Source organism: Electrophorus electricus, chromosome 2 (assembly GCF_013358815.1).
Source record: "Electrophorus electricus isolate fEleEle1 chromosome 2, fEleEle1.pri, whole genome shotgun sequence".
In the NCBI taxonomy this organism is placed as follows: Eukaryota; Metazoa; Chordata; class Actinopteri; order Gymnotiformes; family Gymnotidae; genus Electrophorus; species Electrophorus electricus.
Window position 1 is genome coordinate 30446283 of NC_049536.1, and position 19350 is coordinate 30465632.

Sequence of the window (19350 nt, forward strand, 5' to 3'; positions counted from 1 at the left end):
TCAGGACACCCGCAGAGCTGGAGAAAAACCTCAAAACACCTCAAGCCTCCTTCCAGTCTCCATCTCCATACACTATTTCATACACATTAGGGTTGTATGACACAGACAAATAATGTAGCCGACATATTGAAACGTGGGGCCAAATGCCTTGCAATATATGGCCGCTGCCTTGATGTGGTAAGGTTAAAGGTTTGCTTGCATTACTTTCACCAAAATGATTTCCATTTGTTGGATCATGTTAAAGTCATGATTGATTGATTGATTGATCAAAAAGTCCACAGCAAGGAGAGAACTTTCTACATATCTGGAATATATGAGATTATCCATGCTCAAAGCACACAATAAACATGCAGTGAGTGTCGTGTTACAGGACTCCTTTGGATATTGGACCCATTATATTGCAACAATCAACACTGCAATATTAGCTAAGGAACAACATATTGTGCAATCTTACTGTGCACCACCAGCAACTCTCTAATTTCCACCACTTCCTTTAGTCTTGATCCCATCTCCTGATCAACACTGCACAGGACCCTGCGCTCCTGGGCCTAATTTAAAGTACTCCGTAGAGACAGGGAGGAGGTATCAGGGTAGAGAGCACATAGGAGAGTAGGGAAAGAAATGAGAGAGAGGGGGGAGAATAAGTGATGGGTGCTGAGGGAAAAAAGCAGAAATAGAACTTAAAGAAAGGCCTGATGAAATGAAAATAGCTCTATTCACTTTAGGTGACACAGAGAGACGTTTCAAGGATAGCAATAGAGGTCTGCAAACGTCTGTGAAAAGAAGACAGTAAAGCATTAGTGTCTGACTGACGAGGAGTAGGTCTGTCGTCTCGCCATATTCCCTACAGGAGACCCAAGAGAGAAAGATGAATAGTGTCAACAGATATTCAGACTGATGTATGTGAATATCTAGCACCTTAAACTCATCAGTCATCATGACTTGCACTTTGATCAATATGTTATTAGAAAATCATAAGGCCATCTCTGGACTCAAACTGCTCAATGCTGGAAACTAGGGAGAGGTGATCTATAATGTGAGGTGAGTTATTGCTTACTGCTTCATTGATTACCTCTGTCTAAAATGTAATTGCACTGCTGAACTTGCTGAATGACTTTACAAAAGGTGTAAGATGAGCTAGATTGTGTTTAGTTGCTTGTTGACTTCTCTGATCTCCTGAGATGCAGATTATTAGGAAAGGAGGGGTTTTGCAGAGTGATCCGTCACTAGCAATGTCTAACATCACCACTGAGCTCTGATGGCGAAGTGTCAAGACTCCAAGCAGAAGGAAAATGTGCATGACTGAAGTCTCAGTTTCTCTCAGGCACCGTCCTTTTAATTAAAGCTTCTACAGTCACCCTCTCTCTTGCCATCGCCTGTCTCCCATCTGTCCCTCATCTCGCTTCCTCTCGCTCTCTTTTGACTTTGGCCAGCCCAGCCCCACTCCTCCTCCTCCTCCTCCTCCTCCCCCCTCCTCCTACTCCTCCTTTCCTGCACTGCTCACTCTGTTCCTTTCTTTCCATCATCTCTTCTTTAATCTCCGGATCTGCTCTGGTTGGGTTGCAGTCTGCCAGAGGCAGGTTGCTCTTACCTCATGCAGCAGCAGATCCAGCCTGACAAGTTAGATTGAGGGTGAGGGGTGATGGTGAGGGAGAGTTTGAGGTTGAGGGGTCAGGGGTGAGGGTGATGAGAGAGGAAGGTTCAAAGTTTCAAAGGTTCAAAAGGCTTTATTCAGCTGTATACAAGCACACAGCAAAAACGAAACAATGTTCCTCCAGGACCATGGTGCAACACAACACAGAACAAGTGCAACAGACAACACATTGCACGAGTGCAAACAATACAATACAGTGCAAAATGTCATACAATAAATAAATACAATAAATACAGGACGGGACCAATACACAATGAACAGTGAATTTGACAGTGCATTTATTTTGACCAGTGCACAGTACTGGGGATATGTAAAGTGGGTTGTGTGTAGGAGTCAGTGACATGCTATACTGAACATAGCAGTCACCGGTAGCAGCCAGAACAGTTCAGAGTACAGTGCTGAAGAGAGGGTGAGGGAGAGGGTGAGGAGAGAGGAAGAGAGGGTGAGGGAGAGGGTGAGGGAGAGGGTGAGGAGAGAGGAAGAGAGGGTGAGGATGAGGGTGAGGAGAGAGGAAGAGAGGGTGAGGATGAGGGTGAGGAGAGAGGAAGAGAGGGTGAGGGAGAGGATGAGGGTGAGGAGAGAGGAAGAGAGGGTGAGGATGAGGGTGAGAAGAGAGGGAGAGGGTGAGGATGAGGAGAGAGGAAGAGAGGGTGAGGAAGAGAGGGTGAGGGAGAGGGTGAGGATGAGGGTGAGGAGAGAGGAAGAGAGGGTGAGGAGAGAGGAAGAGAGGATGAGGGTGAGGAGAGAGGAAGAGAGGGTGAGGGAGAGGGTGAGGATGAGGGTGAGGAGAGAGGAAGAGAGGGTGAGGATGAGGGTGAGGAGAGAGGAAGAGAGGGTGAGGATGAGGGTGAGGAGGGAGGAAGAGAGGGTGAGGGAGAGGGTGAGGAGGGAGGAAGAGAGGGTGAGGGAGAGGGTGAGGAGAGAGGAAGAGAGGGAGAGGGTGAGGAGAGAGGAAGAGAGGGTGAGGGAGAGGGTGAGGGTGAGGAGAGAGGAAGAGAGGGTGAGGAGAGAGGAAGAGAGGGTGAGGGAGAGGGTGAGGATGAGGGTGAGGAGAGAGGAAGAGAGGGTGAGGGAGAGGGTGAGGGTGAGGAGAGAGGAAGAGAGGGTGAGGGGTGAGGGTGAGGGGAAAGAATAGTGAGTGAAAGAGCGAGAAAAGGAAAGCTGTAGTAAGAGCCATGGATTTAGACTAGGGTTCAGTACTGTAATACCCCATACTGTGGAATCTGACTATGTGGTGGTTTTAAATGCCTTAATGCAATGTGACCTGGGCCCTAATATGTTTTTGTGCCTAAAAGTATTATTTCCGTGGGCCCTTCCAGAACTAGTATTATCAGTACATGCATGTAAGGTCATCTGCTTCAGCTTTCCTGATGCTCTGGGACCCACTGGCTGGTAATGCACACGGGTTGAAAAACTTAAGACTGCACAGTCTGCAAGTTTCTGTAATCTCCACAAAACGTGTAACACATACAAAAATGAGCTGTGCTATCAGGCAGTGATTGACATGGCATGGGTACACTCAGTGAACATCATTTACATCACTCTGATCCTTAGTCACTCAGGGGTTAGGGTTAGGGTTAACCTATGTCTAGAGGAGGGACATGGACACAGTGACCCTGTGAATCGTCCTGTGAATCATCACTGGCAGGTGACATTCTTGCATTCAAGAATGGTTCAAGAGTGCAAATCTACAGCCAGTAAAACTGCAGTGTAATGGCACTAATATTGTTGGCCATTGCTGGTTATTGTTATATTTATTCATTATATACTTTTCAGCATGGCTGTACTGCTGTTGTACAAATGATTCTTGCATGGTCCATGTTCCCTACTGTCTTGGCTCAGGTCGACTGTACCTGTAGTTGTAGTGAATATTTATGGCAAGGAGGTCTTGAAATGTATAATAAGGTTGTGCAATGCTATTACTATTACCAAGATTATGCGGTTTGAAGGGATATTAGTGTGTCATAACTCCAGGGACAGACTCTATCCAACATTCCATGGCCGCCTTCTTCACAGGGAAGATTTGCTCTGTCTTTCCCCCTCTATCTCTCGTTCTCCATCCTTTAACCACTCCATCATCCTTTCTCTTTGGAAGAAGAGCCCACAAGATAAACATCACTTCACATTCCTTTACTGTGTGCATGTATGTGCTTGTGTGTGTGCGTGTGCGTATGTGTGTGCGCGTGCGTGTGTGTGTGTGTGTGTGTGCACGCGCATACGTGTACTTCTGTGTGTGTGTGCGCGCGTGCTTCTGTGTGTGCTTGTGTGTGGTGTGTGTGTGTGTGCGTGCTTGTGTGTGTGTGTACATGCGCATGTGCGTGTGTGCACAGAGGGAAAGGTGTCATAGGCCTGTGGCTGCAGTCATAACTGATAAACACTGACAGGAAAATGAAAATTAAACACCAGTGCAGCTGGGAATTGTTGTCCACTGAGCTTCTGGATTTTGCACCTGTGACTGCCATTTACAGCTTTAATGCATCACTCTGAAATAGGTTATTGTCTGGACTGATTTACTGTGCACCTGTTTTCTTTGCTGTCAGCAAACTCAAAACACTCAAAACTCAAAACACAACTGACTTTGAAACTTTTGTGCTGAAAAATGAAATAGGGGCCAGAGAGAATAGAGCTGTATTACATTTAACCCATGGCAGGGTCATATAAATGTTACTGCCATATTCCAGACGTGTGGAGATGTGGGTATACTATTGCTTATTGTAAAGTATCTGCACTGGGAGAATGGCCATAGGTCATTAAAACTTGATTCTTCTTTAAGAATCAAATCCACCACCACTAAGTTTGTGGTGTACAGGAATCCAACTGCATCGGATACAGAAGTTAGAGGAGTGAGGGAGTATGAGCTGAGCTGTTTCTTGCTATTAGTTGCTGAATTTCTGTGTTATCGCATTCAAATTTTATATATTATAAATATATTATATGTAAATATACATGTCGCATTCTCTGCTTTATAGCTATTGCTATACTACAGCAAAACAGGAGAACCTTACTAGCCAATCTGTGTAAATCACTGTATTGACAGCCAGATGCTGGTGATTTGGAATTGGTCTTTTGAAGTCGTTCCACACATCAGGCTGTACTGCAGTGTATCTTGTTCTGCATTACAATTCCTGCTTTAAGCTTGGCTGAATGAGTGGAGCCCCCATTCCTCTCTCTTTTTTTCTGTTTTTCTTTTCTATCTTTCCCTTATATCTTTCTTTTCTTTTCTATTTCTTTTCTATCTTTCCCTTACTCCATCTATCCATTTGTCTACAATACATTTATACATTTTCAGCCACTGCTGACAAGTTGCCATAGAAACCCTCAAAGTTATAATTTGCTTGAGCTAAAGTGTGCTTCAGCACTCATTAAATTAAATGTCAGTTTGACTCTTCCAGTAGAGAGAAGGTTTCACTGCTCCAATGCCAGTGGTGATTCCTGTTTCTCTCTCTCTCTCTCTCTCTCTCTCTCTCTCTCTCTCTCTCTCTCTCTCTCTCTCTCTCTCTCTCTGCTTACAATTAGAATGTTACTCTAGATCCGGATGCGTTCCCGGATCCGTTCATCTCCAAAGAATGCAAAAATAATTCAGAGTAAGACTGGTGTTTTTCTACTGTGGCATCTGCAACACTTTTGTTTGAAAAAATTCTTATTTGTGAGATTTATGTGTTTGCTTTTCTCTTGTTTTCACCTCCTGTTTTCTGCATTGTTTGACTAGGATTTAGAAGTCTACATTAGTGTGGAATAACACTGACTGGTCTAGGGCATGTATCTGTTCTTTGTCTAAGCACTGATCTGTTGTTTTGTTGGGCCCACAAAGTGAACAACTCGCACCACACAAAAATCCAGCCTCTGGAAAATTCAGTTATGCTGCATGAGTCATGAATGGGTGGAAAAGGGTGTGTGTGGGTGTATGTGTTTGTGAGTGGGTGGTATGTGTGCGCTAATTACAATGGTATTACAATGAGCTTTGAATAACACGCGCACACACACACAGACATAGACACAAACAAACACATACACTGCTGATTCATGGGAAAAGAGAGAACATGCAAGAATCGTAGACGTAAAAGACGTAAAAATGTTTTCTATTGGAAGACGTGCGTGCGCACACAAATTTTTCCAAACCATTTAACTAGGACATGCAAGATTCTAGACATAAACATTTTCTTGTGGAAGGCAAACACATGTGCGCTCACACACACACACACACACACACACACAAATGAAAGCCTACATTCTCGAAACCTACATTTTGCTATGCTTGGATTTTAGAATAAAATAAAACTTGGTGGAAGAAAAATTATTCCCATAGCCAAGTGTAAGCATGGTGCTCAACCTGGGCGTGCGCGTGTGTCTGCGTGCGCGTGTGTCTGCGTGCGCGTGTGTCTGCGTGCGCGTGTGTCTGCGTGCGCGTGTGTCTGTGTGTGTGTGTACCCTAAATTTTTACTTCAGTCTCAACTTGGCAGCACATGATTGGCTGCCTCCTGTTCACATGGCCAGTACCGTGGTGTGCAGTGGGGGGTTGTCCCAGTACAAGGGAGGTGAGAGAGAGAGAGGAAAATGGCGAAAGGAAAAGTAGAAACATGAACTGAGGATTGAAGCAGAAACTGGACTGCAAGTAAAAGCAGAGAGGTGAAAAGTGAGGGAACGAAGTAACAGTTACAGAGAGAGAGAGAGGGGAAGGAATCTAGAAGCGTTGACTCCAGAGACAGCTAGACTGCACTTATAATGGGGGACGTGTGTGCTCCACGGCTCCGTGTTGCCCACTAGAGTGGATGCACTTTTATGTTTAGAGGGCACATGGTGTTTTAGTTTATATAGCAGACCACCCATATAATGTAAGGAATGAATATACAACATAGGCATAAGAACTATTCTCCAAAAGCTTTGCAATGTTACAGCCTAACCTGGCGATCTGAAAAATGCAGCATTTTGATGTTGGAGTAAGCTTTTTCAAATGTTTTCCAGCCGTCAGTCCACCGACAGTTTTGCATTACATAAAGAATCACTTTGTTTACTCCTCACACTCCATGTACTTTTAAGTATATAAAGAATGACTATGACCGATCCCAGCCATACTTTGCACTCCCCCTTTATAAATGTGTGTCTCCTAGTTTTTTGGTTTTTTTCCAGCTGTGGTGGCTCCATTTCTCACTGTGTTAGGCCCTCTTCTGTGCCCCAGGAGCAGTGACAGATACTGCTACGCCTGCTTGGTGGCTCTTTCAGTTGGTCGTTTGCTCCAGTTGGAGAGTTGGCTGTGCTGTGTGGGTCTCTGTACTCCAGAGGAGAACCATTTATTATGGAACAGGAAGGAAGCGTTACATGCCATGCTTGTCCTCTTTTTCAAGGAGAACATCTTGTTGTCAGGGTAACAAGAGGCAGGCAGCCTTATGGGAGATCATGGGGAGCAGAGAGGGTTCTGCTTCCCCCATTAGCGACAGATGTCAATCATCTCTCCCACCATCTACAGTAAATGCAATACCCTGCATATGTAAGGATGTGTGTGCAGGCAATGTGTGTGTGAGTATTCTTGTGTGTATTTATTTCCTGTGGTTTCAAAATGACAGACTCTTTTAGTTAATTTTAATAGAGATATCACCCAATACCACCTAATGGATTTATTTGTTTAAGTATCATTCAAACATATTGACTCTAAACCCAGCAGCCATGCAACATGCCGTTTTAATAAAGTTGTGAATGACGTTTTTGAGCTGTACTTCCCTGTGTCCATCTGCAGACCATCATGGTCTCGGCATTCTTGCACTTTCTTTGCTGTAATGTGTGGCCCAGATCATAAGAGGCTTTATAATTAATGGAATGGGTAGATGAGTTAAATCATTTGTGTTAGAATATGGAAAACAGAATTGTTCAGCTCATGGATGGGGGACCTACTGGGCTCTTTGATGAAAATCTCTTGATGTAATGAAGAAAAATCACTATGTCATTATCTGATTCAACACTTGGTACCTGCTGAATAGAGCAGTGCATCCAGATATCACTTGCAGTGCATCCAGGTTTCACTTCAAGCCTTGTTTGCACTAACGAACTTTCTGCCTAATAAAGAAGGAAACCTAATGAGTAAAATCCACAGTTATAGTACATGGCTGGAGCACCTGTAGTCAGTGCAGACAGACACGTGCATAACATGAGTAACTCAACTGCTTGAGCTTTTTTGTCCTAACAATGTAATAGCTCCATCTAGTGAGGTGTATATGTAATTGTAGAATGCTATCCTGCCTCTTGTAAATATATCATATCTCTGTAGAAATACCTAGTGTGTGTGTGTGTGTGTGTGTGTGTGTGTGTGTGTGTGTGTGTGTGTGTGTGTGTGTGTGTGTGTGTTCTGCAGGAGATTCCAAGCAAGTCGAAAGTGTGTGCTAACGTGTTCTGTGGGGCAGGGAGAGAGTGTGCCGTAACAGAGAAAGGGGAGCCCAGCTGCTTGTGTATTGAGGTAAGGTAAAACTAAGGTAAGATGGTACTGTACTGATACAGCACTGTCCTCTCAATAATCCTGTAGTCAACACACCAAACTGTGGCACAAATGTGCGCACACACACACACACACACACACAGACATACACATGCGCACCCACACAGTGTCATTGGCACTGCAATCAAGTGAAACGCTGGGCATAATCCATGTATGGAAAAATGGCCCTTGTTATTTCTTCCCTATCTCTACAATTACGTGACAAATTCTATAGAAATGATAGAATATGGTAAAATATCGTTACACTAGGTTTATTTGTTTTATTTCAAACTTTCAGTAATGCATTTTGCTTGTTTGCCTTTTGTTTTTCTTACAGAATGTTTTGTTTGTTTATTGCTTGTTTTAACAAATGTATACAATACTCAACAGGGTTGTCAATGATATATGGTTTGTCAGTACTAGTAAATTGCAGATATTGGTGAGGTTCCATAGAAGTGTCCATATAAGTGGAGGATGGTTAGTGCTCTCCTCCATGCACGTTCAGATGTCCTACAACACTGACCAGCAGTTTGAAGAGCTCGACTCTACATTGTTACTTACAAGCTCTCCAGTGGCTATAGACGACTCAGAATGTGCCTGTTGGCTCTTGCATAAGAAAGATTATGCACAAAACACAATGTCTGGGGGACATTTTGGGGGACAAGGTATCTTTATTTAGGAATTCAAAGCTCATTTCCATGATGCCTGTCTCACCACTTATGTATATGGAGTAAGGCTTTAACTGTCTTTGTTTAATTTAGTATATCTGTCTCTCCTAACTCTTTAACTTTCTCTCTCCTCTCTCGCGCTCACTCTCTCTCTCTGTTTCTCTCTCTGTCTCTTTCTCTCTTTCTGTATCTACCTGTCCATGTTTCTCACCGTCTCTCTCAACCGCACATCTCTCTCAGCAATGCAAGCCTCACAAACGAACTGTGTGTGGCAGTAATGGGAAAACATACCGAAACCACTGTGAGCTTCACCGAGACGCCTGCCTTACTGGACTCAAGATCCAGGTGGCGCATGATGGGCACTGCAGAGGTGAGAGAATAGGGTGTGGTGAGGGGCAGGGCATTGCTAACGAGGCCTTGTACCTCATGCTGTGGTTAAGTCTATTTAAATAAATAAAGCTTATGTTATCTACCGTGTTTATGCATGGCAATCAGATCTGGATGCGTTAGGTTGGATCTCCACAGTGGAGTCCTGATTGAAAAGAGTTTGGTCTCTGGATGTGAAATTATCCCTTTTCTTTCAGAAAAAAAAATTATAATAATGTTGTGAAGTCATGCCCATACTGGAACTGTAATTCTTGTCAACATGTTAAGGAAAAAAAGAAATAGCCAAAAGAGAAAAAAAAAAAGTTGTCTAAGTGCAGTTTGGGTTTGGATTATCATGACTCTGATTGAAATTTAAGTTATCTAACATCCCCATGGTTGTATAACACGTGTGGTGATCACTTGTGCAATGAGCAGGTAGTTGATCAGGAGATCAGTGAACTGAGTTCTGCAGGTCTGCACCTGTACGAACCCGCTGATCTCATTACCATGGGTTTATTAGTGACTGAATGAAGAAGTGGACATTGACCAGACTGCTCTCTCAGGCTCACAGACCAACCAGACCACCTCACACCTTCTGTACTGCTGCTATTTTAAACTGAGTTAATGTTTTATAGCAGTAATTACCAAAAATCAATACCCATGTGAATGTGAGTCGCCAGAGTTTGTCGTGATTGATATTTTTTATAAAAAATACTTTTCAAGAGAGAGGAAGACTGAATGAGTTCAGGGGGGTTATTTTTAGCTTCACAAGCAAGTAAAGTGATCACTTTTAAGTCATACAAATATCACAGTCAAGATGGTAAAAAAAATCAATGGTGAAATACAAACATGTGTTCTCCATTCTGGAGAGAGCCATGAGGTTTCTCTTTTGCCGTTGCAGAGAGAAAAGCGGATAAAGCTGTTGCCAGCCCAGGTGAGTGCACCGTTATTCCTGCTGAGTGCTGAGTCATGCTGAGCTACCCAAATCTCCCTTCTTATCATCCAGGCCCTTCGATCAGGCCTTCCACTGCTGATCAGCAATATGAGCTCACACTGAGATATTGAGGAGTGCATGTGAATGAGGCCATGCAGCCATGTGCTTAGTCAGCACAGCACATTACTTTCACAGTAGATTAATGAGGGCAATTCACCCTGTTTCGCTATTTAATTAGTAATACATAATGCTCAAGGGAATAACTCAACCTGTAATTGTCAAATTTATAGGTTTATTTATTTAAATAAATTAGACCATCTTGAAAATGTGCATTGGTTGGTTACTTCTTTCTATTTACTGTGGTGTGTGTGTGTGTGTGTGGGCAGTGGTCTGCTATGTGGCTGACCGTAATGAACTGCGCAGGCGTGTGATTGAGTGGCTGCAGACTGAGGTCGTGCCGGACGGCTGGTTCAGCAAGGGCTCCAACTTCACCAATATCCTGCTCAATTACTTTAAGGTGGGTTTGGACAGGTGCAGACACTTCTGGGTGTCTTAAAGTGCACAGAAAGGCAACCTTACAATGCACAGAAATAGAATATCATTGGCTCTTACTCCACACACAGGATCACTCGCATACATGATGAAGCGCAGGTGTGTGTGAGACACAATGAGGGCGTGGCCACTTTGACACACACACACACACATATATAAGGGACCTCACAGTCACAAATCTGTCTTTATTCTATGGACCATGACTCTTTCTTTTGTTTTGCATTCAGAATGTCAGTCTCAATCACTCTGTGCACCTGTAAGTCCATTGATAGGTAAATCAAAGGACTGAAGTGGAGGGAGGATGGTCTTGGCTTTGTCTCTGGTTACTTCTGGTAACTCTCAGGTCCAGGTGTCTTTTGTGTTTATTACCCTTCACATGGGGTATCAGTGTCCCCCACACTGATCCTTACAGTGGCCTCAGGACATTACCAGTCATTTCTGTGAAAGCTGTCTCACGGCATTTAGAAGATGACTGCCGTTACCTCATTTGACTCATCGCTGCCTGTGGCCAGGCTGGCAGAAGTGTTTTCGTACCAAGGCCATGAAGCAGCACTGCTCTGCTCTGCATGGATTGTCATGCTATAATGCTTATTACAACTCCTTACACAGGAGAACAACTGGATGCTAAACTTTCTAGCAATTTAGCAGTTTAGTGTCAGTTCATTGTGCCCCATACTCTTCACAGTGTTGTGTGTTCGCTGTTTTTAAATGCCAGTGACAGCTCAGGTAAGGCTTGACAATTTGTTGAGGAGATGGAGTGTAAACTTGATCATTAGTTAAGATTGGGGTGTTGGCGCTGGTATTGTGGTTGTGAATGGCAGGTGAGATGAGCAGTGGACTCCTTTAGCACTGGTCTATAGGAAGGAGTGGAGGAGGAGGAGGAGAAGCACACAAAAATCCTTTAAAAATATTAGTAGAAATGACACGTCCTTTACCTTTATTTGAGCTATGAGGAGATACTGTCAGGACTATGCAGAACAGTTTTATTTTGTGTGTGTGTGTGTGTGTGTGTGTGTGTGTGTGTGTGTGTGTGTGTCTGCACTGCTCTCTGCATGTGTGTGCACATGTATGTGCATGCCTGTGTGTGCATGTTAGAGAGAGAGAGAGAGAGAGAGAGAGAGAGAGAGAGAGAGAGAGTCATGTGTAAAAGAGTGTGTGGTTGTTGGCAGTTGCACAGCTATATCTAGCTGTATTTGTCAGTAAACTGCACACTGATCAGATAAGCTGATCTCCTGCTCTGCCTTTTCCACCCTGTCCTCTGTCCTTTGTCTACCTGCTGGACTGCCCTAGGGGGAACATCACTTATCAGCCCCACTCTCTCCAAACTAAGGTCACAGCACTGTAAAAACTAACTGGGGATTTGGAATGATTTATCACCTGGAAAGCTCCTTGGGGGAACACATCCCTACCATGTTTTTAAAGATTCTTTCATAAAAATCTTCTTATGTGGATTGTCCATGTTAATCTCATAATCAAATCCCTTCATTGATTTATTGAAGCCCATTGTCTTTATTGCATTTATTTTGTTGTTCACATTGTAATAACAAACATAGAAAAATTAGTCCTTTCCATAAGCAACTGAAATAATAATCACAGTCAAGTTTCATAATTGGCAGTTATGTAAGGAACAAATTATCCATTACATGCATTATACAGTGTAGTAGACCAACTCTGTGTGAGAGCATCACAATTCTCAGCCATTGCTTAGTTTAGTTTTACAAAACCTTTTCAAAAGAGTGATAGTAATGTTATGAATATTAGTCTAACAGGAATTTGTCTAACAGGAATTTGCATGTAATGAGTTATTCATATAGGGCTGGCTTGCTCAGGACAGCACCTAGATATCTATTTTTAGTGTGACTAGATTCCCCATTCAGAGTGAAGGTGTCTTAGCATAATGTGTACTTGGTCACGTTTGTCCTCATGTTTTGCTGCAGAACTACGATAATGGCGACTCGCAGCTGGACTCATCTGAACTGCTGCGGTTCATCCAGCACAATGAATCCGCTGTGGAGCTGAGCTCATATGCCGAGGAGGAGAGCAACCGTCTGCTCAGGCAACACACACACAAACACACACACACACAAATTCACATGCAAATACATATACCTGCACACAAACATGTACACTGATGCTTATACCAAAATTCTTCCTCTGCCTCTTAGTCATAAAAATAAAATGTCATTATGTAAAAAATGTTAAGAATCATTTTATTGTGGGAGTAATTATAATCAGATTAAAACATGGCACCATAAAGTCAAGCCAGCACTGAAAATAAACACTTTCATATCAGTTCCATAACCTTATGCACTGCATAAGCCTCAAACCTAGTGCACATGCGCACATAATTGATGCACATCCTGCTAGACTATATCTGACACATCATGTTCTCGTTATCATTACAGCAAGAGATGTTGACTGAGTTTTTTATGTATTATATAAAGTTATATAAACAAGCCCTCCCCATAGCATTTACATCTAACAGCAGTAAAAGCTGCTCTCTGTATATGTACTTTAACCTCTGCATGTGGGTTTTCACGCTACAGGCTCTAACATTATACTGAGGTGATAATGATGCGTATACGGTATTTTGTACACACCGTGGGCTATAATGTGTAATTAATGGATCAGTACCATACTCTTTACGAGAAGTTGCAGACTTCAGTGTTCAGTTAAGACCTCGTAATTCACCGTTTCACATGTTCTGTCGCAAAACGTGGACCTTCATATTTTGGTCTTAAAGAAAAACTTCTCAAACCTGTGAACTGCAATGAGATTGGAGCAGACTGTAGAGAGGGAGGCAGATACAGCCTCTGTGTGGCCAGTAGGGGTCAGGGTCATGTGGGTTCAGAGCGGCTCTGTGTTTGTGAACAGAACCATAAGGGAAAAGTCACACCAACAGTCACTGCCTGTAGTGGCCACACGTTCCAGTGCTGCAAAGACACTTCCTGTGTCTGTTTTCACAGCCATGATCATCCTACATTTTGTAACTCCCCTGATCCATCTCTTGTCACATTTGTAACAAGATAAACAGAATAAACAAAAATAAACAGAATAATAAAATTGTTAGATTGTAATAACATCTGTGCTCTCAAAATATTTAAAGGACAGTAACGGTGCCTTTGTTAAGCTCTGTGGTCTCTGATTGTACAGGAGCCTGTGTGTGGATGCCTTGATTGAGCTCTCGGATCAGAACGCGGACTGGAAACTGAGCTTCGATGAGTTTCTCAATTGCCTCCGGCCAGGATTCAGCCCCCCTGAGAAGAGTGAGTCCCCACTCTCTTGCTCACACTGAACATTTACAAATCACATAACAGTCCTCTGGATTCACCCCACCATTCACAGTTCATATGCTGACCACAATACTCACCCTAAAATTCTAGCATTCTGCACAGCATCATTGCGCTAAAGAGCATGTACTGTTGCTTTGAAATAAACATATGACTTTGCGTGCAGTTTGCTTGGGGTGGCATTTGAAACATTCAAACCCCCTCTCCTCTGTATTCTGATATATACAGTATATACAGTGTCTTGCAAATATATATAAACCCCTAAGTCAGTTGGAGCCACTTCTCCAGCTAAGTGGTCACAGCTCCAAGCACCCCCATCACCACTGAGACTTTCACATTAGCTTTACACATTCTCTCTATTGCCTCTTTCCATCCCTATTATCCTTTGCATGCTTACTTCAAAAGCACTTGCCAAATCTTTCACCACTGCTAATTTCTGTAGCTTGTCTATTATCACTATATCTGGCTTGTTTGCCATTGCTTGCTTGTCTGGCTGCACATGGAGGTCCCAGAGAATGTTTTATTTTCTTCACCAGTCTCTAAGGTTCCATCTATTTGGACTTGGAGGGGTCCAGCTAAAATGCTTTGCATATGTTCCTGCATATGATCCTGCTGTTGTGCCTCCTGCCATAGTTGGCACCCTGCTACTAGATGCTTTAAGAACCCCTTTGCACTGTATCTTGGGTCTTGTCTGTTGTGACAGACAGCTTAATGCTTGTTCTTGTGCTGTCTTGATTAGCTCCTTTGTTGTACACTAGTCCTGCCTTTTCTAGCCATTGGCAGGACTGTCTTACATCAGCCACCTCTGCTGTCTGTCAAAGGTATGTTCCATGGATGGACATATCCTGCCATGGATACCCTCTAATTCCAGGGTATCCATTTCCTCCATGTGTTTGAGACACTTGCTCATCATCTTATATGTGGAGGCCAGTGCTTGACAGAATTCATGGATGCTTCATGTTTCATCCCAGAGAGTCCCCGTACCCACTTCTTCTAGCTGGTATGCAATGTTTGGATGTTGGACTTATGGTGGAGTGCACTATGTGAATGAGATGAATAAGATTTTTTTCTGCAGTTTGGTTGTAGCTGCCCATGTCTGCCTCTCTGCAGTGAAAAAGTGGGCCAGAGTTCAGGGGGGAGGAAGAGGGTAGATTTCTACATAGCGCTATGTCATCGTAACTTGCAGTGCACACACATTCCTTTCCAGATCTTGGACCCTCTTTTGTTTCTCTTTGCCGAACTCCTGCTAGAAAGGAGGAGAAATGCCAGGAATGGGAGCGATAAGCAGAAAGAGCGAGTGAGGAAAGACAGAAAAAAGAAAGGCTCTTTGCCGAACTACAGAAGAAGAAAATGTATGCCACAAAAGGAAAATGGATAGAATAAAAAGGAAGAAAAATATGAAAAGAATAAAGAGATGAAAGATAAAGTACAAAGATGTGGTAATAGGTGGTGCACAGAAAGAGAGTTGGAATGGTTGTGCCTGTTTCACACAGTGCACATGGCAGTTTGCTTGTCTATGCAAAATTAGAAGCAGATTTCTTGGAAGGCCATTAGCTGTTATAGTTACTGAGAACCAGAGACTGTGCAGATATGTCTTCAGTGGCTCTCTTATCTCCCTGAGGCTCTCAGCAGTTAAATACAAGCATTATGATCTCAACAGTAAGTTTACCTACTACTGTCTCGATACTCTGGGACATAGCAGAGTAATTTAAAAAATGCAGTAAAAATGCAAATTTGGTAACGTGTGTCAGGCTGATTGATCATAGCATGGGTCATGTTTGTGTGTTTGGTACTTCTGGATATATTTTGGGCTGAATTAATATAGCATGTATCATGTTTGTGTGTTTTGTTGCAGATTGTGCTTTGAAGGATGAAGGTGTCTAATGTGTATTAGGTTGTAGAGTGTGGTTTGGGGATGACATAAATTAGTGTGTTGTGTGCATCTGTGCTTTGGGGATGAGGATGATTAGTGTGTTGTGTATTGCTGAGTGTGATATGGGGAAGAGAGTGATCAGAGTGTGCTATGAAGGTGATTAGGGACTCTGTGTTGCAGAGTGCGCTTTGGAGGATGAGACCTACGAAGACGGAGCAGAGACTCAAGTGGACTGTAACCGCTGTGTCTGTGCATGTGGCAACTGGGTCTGCACTGCCATGACCTGTGACGGTGAGGCTCAAAATACAATTAAAATTGATTAAAAATGGAAAATTATACTAAAAAAGTGTACTGTTTTAAACTTGGCTTTATTACTCTGAAGCAAAACCTTTCAATAAGGTTGTAAATTATAAAGCATATGAATTCATTGTTAGTAAAAGAAGTGATCCCAAGTAAGGCATTTTGAGAACATATTCTTATTTCTCAGAGTCAGGAAACAGTTTTTTATGGTTTTCATTTGTGGACAAGAACTAAGTGCGTAAAGGTACACACAGGTTTGGGATTATAGGGCTTTTTCCATCTACAACACTCCAATGATTCCAATTCTACGAACCCTGCAGCCACCTAGCTGGTAATTGGGAGCCCTAACAACTAACTCACCTTCTGTCCAAATACACGGACTAAATAATGACTGAAAATCTGTTCACAGACAAGAGTCCAGCACTGGAGCCAGCTACTGGCGATGAGGAGTGGAGCCGACATGTGGCCGAACTCAACAAACATCAGGTCCTCACTGGCTATTTCACATATCACTCAAATAAGTGGGTTATCAGAAAAATGGGTCAGTGACAGTGTGCTTTAGAAGCACTAAACTGCCAGCAACAACCTATATCCAGTTCCAGTCCTGCAGGCCACAGGAGCTCTTGCAAGTGAATTGTGGAAGACACTAAACAGCACTCAGCTGTGGCTCCCCAGAACTGGCACTGAACAAGGCCAATCATGCTGTATATGCTTGTACAAAGTTAAAAGATATTTTACAGCTTCAAAACTAATAAAAATGCCTAAGTAGCAATGACTTCAGTTTGTCCCTGTTGTTTTATTAAGCTGGTGCCAGTGATGTGTGGTTGGGAAGACTCACACATGAACAGTGTTTGATAACTTCCTAAAGTTAATGCTTATACACAATTTATATATTAAATTAGACTCCATGACCTGACAAATTAGAATTTCTCATTGGCAGCAGGTCAGTTTTTGATATCTCATTGGGTAGTGTTTTAAGAACCGTATGTCCTTGATGATGTTTTACTGATTATTCATATGTTTTTGCTGTTACGTTGCAACAGATTTTTTTTTTTTCAGACAGTTCCACTATCCACAACTTAACCCCTTGCATGCAAGCCAGCAGTTATAAGAGAATAGACTGAGACATAGATAATAATCATAATGTCAAAGTAAGATTGACATACATAAAGTCCTGAATAAGAATCACAGAGTGCCTTTTAACATTGTGGTTTCCTTCTTAGGAGACGGTGGAGAAGATGAAGTCCAGCACAAAGGAGGTTTAAAGACATTTTGAGAAATTAGAGAGAGGAGAGAGATGTGGAAGAGGTTCCTCTCCTACTGATCACCCACAATGAATCCTGACATTACGTACTGTTGCTGAGAGAATCTCACCATGTATTGTTTTATCTCTTTGAATATAGTATGTGTATCTGTTATCGGTTTATGTGCACCATCATTATAATCTTGTTTTTTGGGTTGACATTTGTTAGGTCACAGCTGTAGCTAACTATACCTTTAGCTGATGTTTAGGTGTTTGTGTGTCACCGAGGACTGTCTCTTATTTTACAGTATTACTCTTAAGCCTAAGAGGCCCCTGCACTTTATCTGGGGGCTATTTTGTACGCGGTTGTTTATGTATTATTTTTTATTATTATTATTATGGATGTTTTTTTGTTTTTGAATTTTTTATTTTTTATTTTTTTGTATACATGTTGATTTTGATTGAGACAATGGCAGTGGATGGAGGAGAGGAGTGTCTGGGGGAGGCTGTAGCAGGACCCTTGTGGTTGTTATGGCAACATGAAAGCTACTGCTACCTCAGCAGTGAATCCACCCAAGAGATACTACTAGTGTGGAAGCATATAGATGATGCTGAAGCTCTAGGGGAACTCAGACCAGCGATGGCAGCCAAGGCTTTGCCAAGTCTCCCCTCACATGCACTCTCTCTCCACACAGACAAGGCAGCCATAGTCTTGAGACCTTTCGAAAAGGTGCTAATGTGTATTCCTTTGATTTTTCAGCATTGCCCTCTTGCATCAGCATATTTCTAGATTACTTTTAGATTTCAGTATAATGGGGAAACATTGGGTAATAGATCTAGAACAGACATTTGCGCGGCAAGACACTTGAGGAACTGGTGTTTTTGAGGAGAGTTGCCAATACTTTTAGGATTGTATTCCTGCCTTGAACTAGCACTCCATCATAAGCCATGTTTCTTCAGGTCTTCCATAAAAGGCTTGTGGTTTGGGCCTGCACAGATAGAAAATACAGGTAGAACTCTCCATACAGATAGAAACTCTTTCACAATGCGTCACAGGAACCCTTTCGTGTCTGCTTCGCTTCTGCTTGTATGTAGTGGCATCAATTAGAAGTAGTATTAATTGTTAAAACTATTGCTCTGCTCATTTCAGTCTGAAAGTGCTTGTTCGTGCACTAGAAAAAAAATAGACCAACAAGGTGAAAGAAAAGAAAAACACAAGAACTGTATAAGATCAAAGTTAACGTGCTCCACTGAGACACATGGAATTTTGTTTGACATTCTTGGATGGCACTGAATGGAATGAGTACAGGAAAAGTGGTTTAAAACCAAAGCCTGATGTTTAGGGTGTTTAAATGTTGTACAAACCTCCAGGTAAACCACTACTCTGGACCCAGCAACAACACTATACCTTTTATTTCAAAGAGCGGTCAGAATAAGGATTAGAATCGCTGTCACCTATTTAGCTTTGATGCATTCTTATTGAGTGTGTATGTGCCTGCAAATGTGTGTGTGTGTGTGTGAGAGATAGAAAGAAAGGTGTGTGCCAGCCTTTTTTGTTGTTGTTTTTCCACTAAATTCCAGTAATATCAAGGATCTTTTGTGGTAATGAGTGCCTTAAAAACATCCTTAAGCGCCACCGATAAAATGGCCTTCACTTATGAAATTTAAACATCTATTCTAGGAATCAGCTTTATAGTGTTATGGCAGTTTACCAAATTTTATCCTTGGAGTATGACAGAATACAATGTCATTTCACATAAACAGGGACAGAATTAAATCATTTTAATGTAAAGACTATCTTGTTGACTTGTATCTGAATTTACTTGTATAATGACTATTGGCTCTGTACTGTATGTCAGTAAAAGAAAAGTTCCACAATTTTCACTGGATTTTAATTTGTTACTCAAACTTTTTTTTTTTTTGGGTTTACCCTTTCATGTAAGTGAGAAACTAATTGCAGCTTTTTGACATCGTGATTAAGGAGAGACGTAATATGCACGTTTACTA

General features: G+C 42.3%; 1 protein-coding gene across 1 annotated transcript in view; it reads left to right on the forward strand.

The window, feature by feature from the left end:
* The window catches only part of fstl1b (follistatin-like 1b), a 30467-nt gene extending 11243 nt beyond the window's left edge, over nt 1-19224 (forward strand). The window contains exons 3-11 of the mRNA XM_035520363.1: nt 7998-8099; nt 9026-9155; nt 10053-10085; nt 10472-10602; nt 12575-12693; nt 13791-13903; nt 15981-16091; nt 16510-16586; nt 17324-19224. Of these exons, the coding sequence (XP_035376256.1) occupies nt 7998-8099; nt 9026-9155; nt 10053-10085; nt 10472-10602; nt 12575-12693; nt 13791-13903; nt 15981-16091; nt 16510-16586; nt 17324-17365 (858 nt within the window). The 3' untranslated portion in view covers nt 17366-19224. The remainder of the gene's footprint in view (nt 1-7997; nt 8100-9025; nt 9156-10052; nt 10086-10471; nt 10603-12574; nt 12694-13790; nt 13904-15980; nt 16092-16509; nt 16587-17323) is intronic.
* Nucleotides 19225-19350: the final 126 nt, after the last annotated feature.